This window comes from Alosa pseudoharengus, unplaced genomic scaffold (genome assembly GCF_046254945.1).
Source record: "Alosa pseudoharengus isolate Yale_2024_CS ecotype anadromous, Long Island Sound unplaced genomic scaffold, YU_APseudo_1.1 YU_APseudo_1.1_scf_3, whole genome shotgun sequence".
Lineage (NCBI taxonomy): Eukaryota > Metazoa > Chordata > Actinopteri > Clupeiformes > Clupeidae > Alosa > Alosa pseudoharengus.
The window spans coordinates 47,630,213-47,642,712 of NW_027468718.1; the positions used below are offsets into that span (position 1 = coordinate 47,630,213).

At 39.7% G+C, this 12,500-nt stretch overlaps 2 protein-coding genes across 3 annotated transcripts in view; both read right to left on the bottom strand.

The window, feature by feature from the left end:
* rnaseh2b (ribonuclease H2, subunit B) overlaps nucleotides 1-8,793 on the bottom strand; it is a 21,897-nt gene extending 13,104 nt beyond the window's left edge. The window contains exons 1-5 of one of the 2 annotated variants that reach the window (XM_076264491.1): nucleotides 8,634-8,793; nucleotides 8,311-8,382; nucleotides 8,062-8,169; nucleotides 7,861-7,937; nucleotides 4,578-4,692 (exon numbers count right to left, since the gene is read on the bottom strand). In XM_076264491.1, the coding sequence (XP_076120606.1) occupies nucleotides 4,578-4,692; nucleotides 7,861-7,937; nucleotides 8,062-8,169; nucleotides 8,311-8,382; nucleotides 8,634-8,697 (436 nt within the window). In that variant the 5' untranslated portion in view covers nucleotides 8,698-8,793. The remainder of the gene's footprint in view (nucleotides 1-4,577; nucleotides 4,693-7,860; nucleotides 7,938-8,061; nucleotides 8,170-8,310; nucleotides 8,383-8,633) is intronic. The other variant, XM_076264490.1, reaches the window with a different exon arrangement.
* The window catches only part of LOC143099966 (E3 ubiquitin-protein ligase TRIM35-like), a 184,196-nt gene that overhangs the window by 105,535 nt on the left and 66,161 nt on the right, over nucleotides 1-12,500 (bottom strand). The window lies entirely within an intron of this gene.

The window sequence follows — 12,500 nt, forward strand, 5'->3', positions numbered from 1 at the left end:
GTATGTATGTATGTATGTATGTATGTATGTATATATATATATATGTATGTACAGTATGTATGTATGCATGGATGCATGTTTGCATGCATATGTGTGTGTGTGTGTGTATATGTATTTTTGTATATGTAAGTTAGATCACAGTCACTGCTCCACTCCCCTCCCGCCCACACACACATCTTCACTGTCATCACTCACACACATCATACATACAGTACTCTGCTTGCAATAGTAAGGCCCATTCACCATACTTGCAGTACACTGACTCCCCCCCCGACCTACACAGCACATTATTTCATCAGGAAGCTTCTCCAACACACACACATGGCAATGCGATGTGTATGATACTTTTTCACTGATTTATTTTAAAAATATGAGCTATGAGTGTGAATGTTATATATTACATCCCCTAATTCTGTTTTACTGGTTTACTTGACAAATAATCTATATGGATTTTCTCTATAAAGACCTTATGTCTGTTTGGGATTGTTTTGAGAGCCTATTGATGTATCTCAGAATAAAGGAATGTCCACAACATTAGTGATGTTTTTTTTGTGTGTGTGAAAGTATTTTACTTAACTCATTGAATGTAGCTGGATACTCATGAACGCATGTCTCTAATAGCCACAATAGGAGTAATTTTAGCAACACCGTATTTTGTGTGGCCCATAACGACCCAGTGGATCATGAAAATGTGCCAAAATTCACATTCCTTGCTTGTTGTTGGGACATTAATCCCATTCAGATTGCCACTTATCTGAGATGTAAGAGTTCAGTATAGGTTTAAGGTCTGGGGCAGGGATTTGACATTCTGTGACTTCTTCATTGAAGGCTTGCTTAGCAGCACTGTCCGCTTTCTCATTTCCCCTCAGACCAACATGGCCTGGGACCCAGCAAAAAACTACACTCAAGTTCTGGTTCTTTAGACGTTGTAGTTGATCAAGCTCAGCTTTGGTTGTACTTTTTGCGTGACATTAAAGCCTACTGGAAAGATTTTTAATTGCAATTTAATTGAATGCAATTTACTTTTTACGATTAAATGAAATTAATTTATCCCTCTCACCCATAGTTTTCTATTTATTTACAAATGTACATAGGCCTACTGTAATTACATTTATACATAGTTATTCTACTGATCTTTATACTATTCATCCTGCACATAGACTTATTCTTACTACTCTTATAATGTTGTTTCTGCACTACAATGACACTGTTTCCACACTGGACAAAAAAGAGAAAAAGTCCGCTTCAACCAGGGTTTTCTGCTCCCACTTGTTTTTATTTTTCCGTGACGTTTCGGGTAATCACCCTTCTTCAGACGTCTACTGTTTCCACACTGCACATAGCTGTATGTTATGTACATATCTGTTATATATTTGTCATATTGAATATCCATATTTATTCTGTTTTATTATATTCTGTTAATACACTGCATATATCTATATTATTATTTCTACTATTATAATGTTACTGCTACATCTACATACATTATTCTACTTATTGTATGAGATAACTGCTAATACACTGCACATATTTATATTTAATTCATATTACTCTAAACCACCTTCTGTAAATCAACTGTATACTACTGTCTACATTGCACTATATTTCTTGACCTGTCTCTGTATATTTCATCACCTTTCTATACTTTGCATGCATACTGTAGCTACATGAATCACAGCTAAGATCCTTGGTTGCTATGAAGGCCAGTCGTTCTAAATGGATGGTTGCTATGGCCAGAGGCCAGTTATCTCTGCCGTTGTCAAGCGGGCATATCCTAACTTTATCTTATTTTAAACATCTCTATTTTACCACCTCCCACTTCCATACAGTGAGTCCCATTAAGAAGTGGCCACTTCATTCGCGCTTACCGTGATTCACCCAGCAACATTAAATTAATCTGTCACCATATGCCTATGCCAACGTTTGCAAAGAGGAGAATCTTTTAATTTGATTCACAATGAAACGTTACATTTAATGTACATGTAAACAATGAGTAGGCTAGTTTTGGTTGTTGTTGGTGGTGTTACTGCATCCCTTAGTTATGCCTACAATGCAAAATTGTTCCCTCGTGATTGTTAGACGCATTTCAAAACATAGAATAGAATATACTTTATTGTCATGCCTGCATGAAAATTGTCTTTGGTCTCACTGATAGGAATAGTATAAAACACATAGGAAACATAGAGTAGACACATTCATTCCATTACACACAAACATAGGATGAACACAGCACATCACATGTATCCCCTCCCTCTAGCCCACACACACATGCATACACATCAGATACAAGGCCCACACACACATGCATACACATCAGATACAAGGCACAAAGCACCAGTTCCAGCCCATTTGTAGTGCTCTTGGCTACACCTCCCTTCTGTCTAGTTTTTCCATTGTTTGTTGACCATGGAAATTGCATTTGGAATAAAAGAGTTTTTGTATATATATTTTTCCTTGCCATGTGTACTCTGTAGCGCCGCCCTAGAGGGAGCAGCTCAAATTCAGAATGGAGGGGGAGGGTGTCATCATCTAGTATGTTCATGGCTTTTCTGTGTACTGCAGTGCTGTATAGATTATCTGGTGTTTTTTGAGGTCGCCCTATGATTTTCCCTGCCATTTTAACAATTCTGGACAGCTTGTTCTTATTGTGTAAAGTCAAGTGACCATACCAGACAGAAACATCGCTACTTGAAATGAAATCGGAGTCCTCGATTAAGCTGTCACAGACTCAGGCGCTACTTTTAGGGCTAAAATGCTTCCTGAATTACTCTTAGTAAAAGGAGTCCTAAAGTTACGAGTGACGAAGTTACGAGTACAAGCATCTCATATCAAATGGCCATGGCATTACGCTAAGCAACATAAATCCCATAACGTTACAGCAACATCTCCTCCCTGTGACCTAGCTAGCTAGCTTCTAGCCACACAAGAAATGAATGATGTTAAATCTCCGCTTAGCATTCTAATAACAGAAGGGGCACATTTATGTGGACCACTACAACATGACTCATTATGTCTGTAACTCTATAAAACACTTACTTTCATAAAGGACGCACATCATTCAGCACATACACATGGAAACCGATATTTTAGGTACTTGGCCACAAACTCAAAACGTGTCTCTCTGAAGCTCTGTTCTAGAATCTTTGCCCTGAAGTCTGTTCCAGTTGCTAGGCAACATCAAATAAACAAAATGAGTCTTTTCAAGGTATTAAAAGTGTACTTGTGATTACGAATGGATGTGTGTGGTTTGCAATTAGAATAAACAAGAAATAATATTTCCAATAATTTCCCATGATAAAATACATAATATTTGCACCTTCCTTACTTGTGAAGCTCACACCGTATTTCAAGTACACTAGTGTATTGTAATACAACGTTGCCACCTAGCGTTCAGATTTAGGCTATTTAACATTAACGTGACATTGCTTGCTTATTCTTTCCTCAACTCCATGCTTTTAGGAAAACAATCTTTTTATCATAGTTCCCTCTTCAATGAGCGATTACCAGCTCGTTTTTGTAACAGAGATAGCTGTTTATTGTCCCTAGGTTTACAGAAACACCTATTCATATTAATACGTAGCCTATGGAGTGCTGCCGACCACTGTTCATTACGGCCTAGAATGCCTTGCATGTCTTTATAACAAAACAACACAGTAAAACCTAAATGCCCGTAAACATATGCATTTGCATACTTGTAACATTTTTAATAATACTCTCCCATCATGATATTTAACAATAATGACATTTTTAATTTGAATACCGTCAATGTGAAAACAACTGTATTATGTAAGCTATATATAGCTACTGTTCTCCTTACCATTTCAGTTCGTAAGTCCATACTATCCCATGGCAGAGCAAGGATTTCATGATTGGGCAAGGCTGCCCATAGACATTGTGCATACTTGGAAGGCATTGTGAATGAAGTACAACTGCAAATGTGGAAGGTGATAGTTACCAAATACGGGTGGGTGGTTTGCCAAATGCTGGAAACTTTTGGAATGTTTTCTTTTTTTTTTTAGCTTATGCACCCTCACACTGGAGTCCCCAGTTCATATACAAAATTTGTTATCGATATGTGACAGTGTTCCTGAGATATGGACGACTTCCTGTTTCGGAGCATCGCCGCCGATTTCGTTTGGCTGTGACGGGCAAACGCTTTCGAAAATCAAAAATCCTTCTGGTAACTTTTGTGAGGCTTGTACGTCAAGTTTCGTGGCGTTCTGACCAAATTTGTGACCTGTGAAAATTTAGTTTCGCTTTCTGTTTAATCCAATATGGCGGAAGAACGACACGCCCACCTGGCGCCATCTTCACGACCAACTTACACCGGTACTGACCGGACATTTAAAGTTGGAACGGTGTCTAGGCGCTAGAGCTGACAAAAAATTAGGGAGACGGGAAAAATAATAAAACTTAAGAAGAACAGTAAGTGTGCTGCTTTGCAAGCAAGCACACTTAATAAAACTTAAGAAGAACAATAAGTGTGCTTTGCAAAGCACACTTAATAACTTGTCTATAATATGTGTGTAACGAGTGGTCATCACATCCTGATGTGATGGAGCCCCAGCAGTCCTCACCTTTCTCTTCGGCCACGTGATGGAGGGACTCTAGTGAGCGTGTGCAGCTGAGGAGCCTGGTGCATCCTGGGAACTCCTCATCCTTCACCACCTGCTCTACCGGCTGGAACTTCCCCTACACGCCAGAGAGTCACTATTAAACATCACTTAAGTTGCAGCCTGCAATTCTGATCCAAAAAAACAATCGGTGAATTGCTCCTCACAGTCAGTGAGCAGAGGGGTGTAATTTATTTGGCAGGAATTGCTGACTGCATCTTTGACCATTAATGCCAGTTAGACATTTAACACAAAACGATTAACATCATAAAGAACAGCTTACATAGGCAATAAAGCAATTGCCCAGCTCTACCCATCTGATCCTATTCAATCGGATTCGATCCTATTCATAGGAAGACCTCTGAAGTTTGCTTACAAAAAAAGCGGTCATGTTTGCCCATATAAAGATACCTGGGGCCGGTTCCCCAAAACGTTCTTATCGCTAAGTAGTTCTTAACCTATTCCTTAACCTCTCTCTTAATGTTATGGCATGATTCCCGACACGTTCGTAAGCTAAGTATATCTTCTGTAAGTCACACGTTCGTAAGGTTGGTCTCGACCACTCGTAAGCTCTCTCTTAGCGTTGTTTGAGCTCAAGACGCTAGTCGCCACCACTGTGCAGCAGTCTTTAGAAATCAGCGCAGCAGGCCTACAAGTCAAACTATGGTATGTTGACAATGTTGTGGCTCAACGACTAATAATAAAATATGTTCGCAATGGATACAGACCTATTTATGAAGTGTACTTTATTTGGTATCAGAACTAATATGGTGGTAATTATGTTAAGTTATTTCGTAATGTCATTAAAGCGTTCAAATTGGCAATCACTTTTGATAATTAAAAGCTTGCAAAGAATTTGGCTCTAAGGCAATCCTTAAAAATATTTTCGTTTGCCGTAACCCGACCGACCCTGTCAATTTAGAATCGACCCAAATATTTATTTTTTTCCCCTTTTAGTCTGACCGACTTGCCGGTTGTAAACTTGCGTTAATACCGACCTATTGTTTTTTTTTACTCTAAACAACCAATACAAATACAATAAAATAATATTCTTTTAGTAGGCCCAAGTACTGTGAATATAAATTGCCTACATGCAAACGTGGCTCACTTAAATAAAACCCTGTGGCGTCATCTCTACACCATTGGTTTTACGCATGTCACACTATGGCCTACGCTTCGTTTCATTCACACAAACTGATAACGCTTTTACTTGGCACAAAGTTCTGGAAGAACTGTGGCCAGATCTTTTCTCATTCCCCCTAGTCTAACGGTGACCGTGTCGGAGTATTGAAATTGGTTGTGGTCTATTCAGCATTTCTCAAAATATGGGTTCGCAACATGGAGACTGCTGGTCCGGAGTCGTGGAGTGAAATTAGGCCCGGAGCTTCATCTGAAAATTTGCTGCAGTTGATCAAGAAACTGCGGATCGACGAAAAAAGAAAACAAACGTTTCTGCTATCGATGTCATTAAACATGGAGCCCTACAATTAAGTGGTGGTATGAGCATTCATTCAATGCGCGTCTGCGCGAGAGAAACTGAAACTAATCGATAACGTTGGTATCAAAGCTCCGCTTCAACCTGTTGGAAGGCTATTTATTTATTTAACAAAACTTAATAGAACGACGTTGTTTTTTTGGAACTTACTTAGAAACAGAGCAGAGACTGTATAATACACTGTATAGCATTGAGTATTGTATAGTCAAATTTCAATATAACGTGGCCAAGAGCTATTGTAGCCTTCTTTCTATGGGTACATGAGGATGAGCCCTATGACCCCAAAGTCTGCCATGACCGGGCCTCAGGTCAAAGAAGTTTGAGAAAGGCTGGTCTATATAACCTGCATCAGAATGAGGTTTGCAATGGTGCGCCTGAAGGCACGGGTTGAAGACCCAGTCAGTTACGTCACGATATGCACATTTGTGTAAATTCATTCCTACGTAATCACCATGACCAAAATTTTACTTTTTTTTACTTTGAATCTTGAAAAAAAAAATATTGACCTACCTACCGACCCATTTTTTATTTTTTTTGGCTGTTACTGCAAACAAAAATATTTTTAAGGATGGCCTAAATTGTTAAGATCTATCAATGGGTAAGCATGTGGTGTCCAGTAAGCGACCAACTATGACAGCGATCCACCTTGTATTGAATCAAAAACGGCGCCGGCCGCGTAGCCGTGTAGTCCATGTCGATCCATAGATCTTTTTTGTTGCTGTTGCACAAGTTATTCCGAAAGCTGGAAAACAGTATTACCTTGTGCAAGCTCACCTCGTCCAGCAAAACTTCAAGTTCCTCTGACGAGTGCCCTTTTTTTACATTGCTTCCCCACCATATTCTGTATCTAACTCTCTTTCTGTTCATTGTAGATAGGTTGCTTTTTATTGAAAACATTAAACAATGGCAATCAATACCGCATTAAACATAAGTAACTGCAGCTGCTTGCCAATTAATTCTGATTGTAAAGTACCTTACCATTTATATAAAACTTGTAAAAGTCGTAACTACTTGCCAAAACGAAAAAATAAACAACACATGATATGACTCTTTACATTTATTTGTTACCGTTTCAATGTGGCTTTTGCTATGAAACAAATAGTTCGCAACTAACGCTAGTTCGCAAATCAAACATTCTTTAGAACCCAGCTGATCAACCGTCTGCTTACACTTTTGAATGAAGTTCCATTGCAAGAAGTGACCGGACTACTTGCGGAGTGATATGAAAGATGTGAATAAAAAGCACAAAACCCATTTTCCTTGACAGTGATCCGTTATACTTAGCAACGGTCTGTTATCGAGAAATATCTGACCTCCGAATGTTGGGAAGGCCCATTCAAGTGAATAGAGCATTTTGCAGCATTATGGAGAGCCGTGTTATGAAGACAGATACAGCTAAGCCTGGGCCATACCCACAACAGAGAAAGGAGACAGAACAAGAGCAGGGGAGAGGAGAGATTGGGAGAAAGGCTGAGTGTAACTGGCAGGCTACATCACCTGCGCAACTGAAGCTATCCGTTAGCAGTGCATAAAAATAATTTTAAAAAAGACTAGTCTTTTTTCCAGGTATATTTATATCCATCCCGGCCCGCTTTCACGGCTGGTGAAGCCTCTTCCACTGATTATAGACTCTGCGGACAGAGCGCTTCAGTTACGTGCCTGGTGCAGCCTGTCTGTAAGACAGAGGAAGACAAGACTGAGGAAGAGAGGGAAAGAAGTGTCCCGTGCTGTCCCGGCCATCCAATGTCTCACCTCAGCCCCAGACTTCTGCAGATAGGGCAGCAGCAGGTAGACAGGGTCCATCGGTGTGATATACAGCAGCCTGCCATCTGACACACACACACACACACACACACACAGCATCCAGAATTGCTAAAGATACCTCTAAATGGAGTAGAATAAAAACCCAAATCTCATTAGAAAGCAGTCAAACCCCCATATCCTCGTCCTTACCTCTCTGGACTGTTTGACCAATGAACCAGGAATGGTAGTCTTCAGTAAAAGCCTTCACCTCATACAGATCTGTGTCTCCACTGCCAAACAGGTACAATGATGCATTTCCTGCCAATGCATTCGCACCAATTCATTAGATACGTGCATTGTATTCATGGGCTAATAAATGAAAACATATTTTAGAATAACCCAACAACAACAAACCTTTACTTCATGACAGTCAAGGTCCTAGAGTGACATTGAACTCACCTGTCGCAGGGTTTCGGAGTCTGACAAATGTAGGCTCTCCATGATCTGTTTTGGGAACATCAACTATGGAGTCTAATCACAGAACAGAAAACATGCCAGTGAGTTCCTAAATCCTATACGTAGGCTAGCCTATTAGTTGATTATCGTTTACTCGCAATAAAACCTGCACACTAACTCAATCAGCTATTGTAAATGTATGTTTCCACCTGGATCGCAATGGTTTGCACAATGCTAACTACCATCCGCTAACAAATAGTTATCTGACGTTAAGGTTGTCATGTTCATTTGCCAGACACAGTAATGTCAGTAGTTTGTTAGCCTACCAGCAGCAATAACAACCCATCTCGAATTCTCGGTATGAGGGGAGCGTTTCTTTTTTGTCGACATTTTATTCCAAACGTGATGACCTAGCGGTAACTATTTTGCATTAGACGATTGCATTAGAAGAAGATAGTTCTGTAAATGAAAACATGCGCAGCAAGCTCCAAAAATGGCGGCAAATTTGTATGTGGATTTATTACGGGGGTGTTGCGTTTCAAGCAACAAGCAACCAAACAATAATTAGCTCAACATCAAACATATTACACTTGAAAATAAATACGTATTATTATCATTTAGTTGGTAGTATTCGGACTGTTCTCTCAATATCCGAGACATTATCGGACATAATCGGACATTATTTACAGAGCCACACTCGCATTTGGTATGTTCCACAGGGTAGCCTATCCTTAAAGGAGTATCGACGTTGCGATTCGAGTTGACACAAATTCTCTGACACAATGTAGAAAACAGTTGGCTACACTAGGCAATTTATGTGGACCATTGCACTGAAGCCTTTCTTGACAAACGAAACCGATTAAATATCGATAAGTTCAATAAATAGTCATAGTAGTGCAATAAATAGACTCGTAAGTCTACTGTTGTGCTGTCATTGCTGCTGGATAATATTGCTGAAGAGAATTGGTGCTTTATGATTCTATTTGTATCATGACCCTTTCACATGGTGGATGATATAAATTAAGGCCTACTATCAGCAGTCTCCTAAAGAAAACTCAATGCTGTAATAGCCACTAGAGGGCAGTCACTCCCAAGTTAAGAAGAGTAGCCTAGAGTCAAACTACTCGAGGACAGTATTGAAGAAATGTGTTCTTCAAAGTTCTTAGTAGTTATTTGACTTGTTGATTAGCGTGTGTAGGCTACATATTCAAAAGTGTTAAATAACTTCCAAAGGTAGGCTACTATATAACTCTCAAGTGTTTAAATTCCATCCTCGTGGTTATAACGGACTAGGAATTCTGTTGTGTGTGTGTGATTGTGTGTGGAGAAAGAGAAGAGAGAAGGAGGGGGGATGCATAAAACAAAGAAGCATGGGTTACAACATGAGCGAGGGAGTGACATCTTTACAGTAATTTTGTCTTGATGCAGCCACATGGAATGCAAACCGCAAATGTCAAGTCCATAGTGTGCGTCAGAACCAGAGCCAGGGCAAAGACTGGGTGTGAGAAAGAGAGCGAGGGAGAGAGATGAACGATCAGAGAGAGATAGAGGGAGGGAAAGAGGGAGGAGTGGTCTGTGGTAAGAAAGGCAGGAGGGAAACAGAAAGAAGGAGAGAGACTGAGCAGAGGGAGGGAAGGAGAGAAGGAGGGAGGGTTAGGGTTGGCTCCAAAAGAAGAAAAAAAAACCTGAGTCACGGTACGGGATTCCCTTCCTTTCCCGTCCAAATATGGGCGTGGAGAACGGGAACAGGCGGGAAAATGGGGAACAGAGTACAGTGCAAAAAACACATGCATATGCACACACACACACACACATGCAAATACATACAGACAAATAGACAACACACAAACACACACACACACACACACGCACACACACACACACACACACACACACACACACACACACACACACACACACACACACACACACGACAATAAATGCAATACTCGTGCATACACATACAGAAATAATTTTATGGAGCTAAATTTGTCTCAATAATATTTATGCGCAGAGGGGGATCCACAAATATTTCTTGATTTGCATGTGTGTTTTGATATCTACAAATAAAAAAATCATATTTGTAACTCGTATATTGGTTTTTACAAATATAGATGTGCATTTGTAAATAAAATGCCATTTGTAAAACCGAAAATTTCATTTTTGAAATGTGATTCTGCATTTGTGGATCACCAGGACACACAGTTTTCGTGGATCAGCACGTACATATTTTTGAGACAAAATTTGCGGCAGAGAAGCCACCCAGATCCACAAGTAGCCTGCTGACACTTTCTAATCCAGTAGATGGCAGTGTTGTTCTATGGGACTTATAACACACAGAGCTAGCGAACCTAGTTCTTAAATCTAACAAGTTATGCCTTTTACAGCAAGCTTTTTGATGGAAAAGTGGTGTTTAATTTCCATAATCTTTGTTTAGTAAACGCATAAAACCGTCAGTTTGCAAGCGAAATCAAGAATTACAATCTTTGAGTTTGTTTATAGTTACCTAGCAACCGAGGCTTTAAGTGTTAAAACCAAAGATTCTAGAACAGAGGAGTTATGAACATCAGACGCTTGAGTGAAATCTCGACCTTATTAGTTATTGATAGCCTATCTTATGGGCTGTGTTTAAGCAGGCCGTGAACAAAGGGTTAACTTATAGCCTACAGGTAGAAAAAAGAAAAAATGGTGATAATATAACGTTAGCTAAGTTAGTTTGCCTGCTAGCTAGCTTATCAGTAGGCTATACAGTCTCTCAATGGGAATTTATGTGATCTATTTACCAGTGCAATAGCTACTTCTGTCTAAATAATAGGCCTATTTACCTCTCCTTATTCAGTGTAAACTTGGAAAAAGATCAATTGGGCCTTTCACACTGTCAGTTCTTGCCTTAAAAAAAAACCCCAACAGCTGGCGACGTTAAAACAGCTGTTCAGGTGGGCTCATAGAATTGGAACTGTATATGAAATGTTTTATTTACAAATGCACATCTATATTTGTAAAAACCAATATACGAGTTACAAATCTGATTTTTTTATTTGTAGATATCAAAACACACATGCAAATCAAGAAATATTTGTGGATCCCCCTCTGCGCATATACAACTATTATTGAGACAAATGTAGCTCCATATAATTTCACATCATGGTGCATGTTAGGGTTCCTCGGGGAAACCTGGTTGATTGTGTTGTTCCAGGCAATAGCCTACCATTGTGAACTTTCTCACATTTTCAAAGTAATGCTGACACACACACACACACACACACACACACACTGCTGAGCAGTGTTGGGAGTAATGCGTTACAAAAGTAATGTAATTACTGTAATATATTTCTGTTTGCGGTAACGCGGTAATGTAAGGCATTACAAAAAAAAAATTGGGTAATATTTACTCAGTACAAACTTCAGTAACGCGCGTTACAATGCAGTTTAACCCAAAATTAAGCGCTTGTTTTGTTTTGATACATATTCGCAAACACCACGCGAGAACAACAGAGGAGAAAAAATCCGCGCAAAATAGTAGAACGTTATCTCCTGATACTGATTATATGACTGTGGCTGCAGCAGACTCGCAGGCGGACTCTATTTGCGGGATGGACATTGCCTAAGCCTACGCTCATTCTTTTCAGCTTGTCAGAGACAAGGCTATGAAGAACATAATAGTTAGTGCACTTTGTGAGCGAAACCGAAAGATCTCTCTGCTAGCGAAATAGCACAAGTAAATTAATGAAACATCTAAAGTAGTGCCACGCTAATCTTTTTGATTCTTGATTAAACACAAACTATGCTGTTGTGCATGTCAGCTTTGTGCTGTGAACTTAAATTGAAGAGAATAAAGGGATAGAAATGCAGAAAAAGATTGTGTAGCCTGGCAGTGCCACCGCTCACACCACGCGCATCACGCACTTTGCGTTGGGCACCAAAGGACAGAGGGGGCACCCAAATGTAACCAATGAATAGTAGCTGAACTGCGTTTCACTCTTCATCAATAACGTTTACAATGTCAAAATGCACTAACACGATGTTACATGCAAGTTTGATACCTTTTGGGTTCTCTCAGTCACCACGTAGTAGAATTGGTGGGTCTTCAATCATTCGTTTTCCAAGCATTTAGGCTACATGAAGCACATGATATGCTGAGTCGACTGAAACGCATTCCATTCAGATAGCTAGGTGGATACCAGGCTCATAAT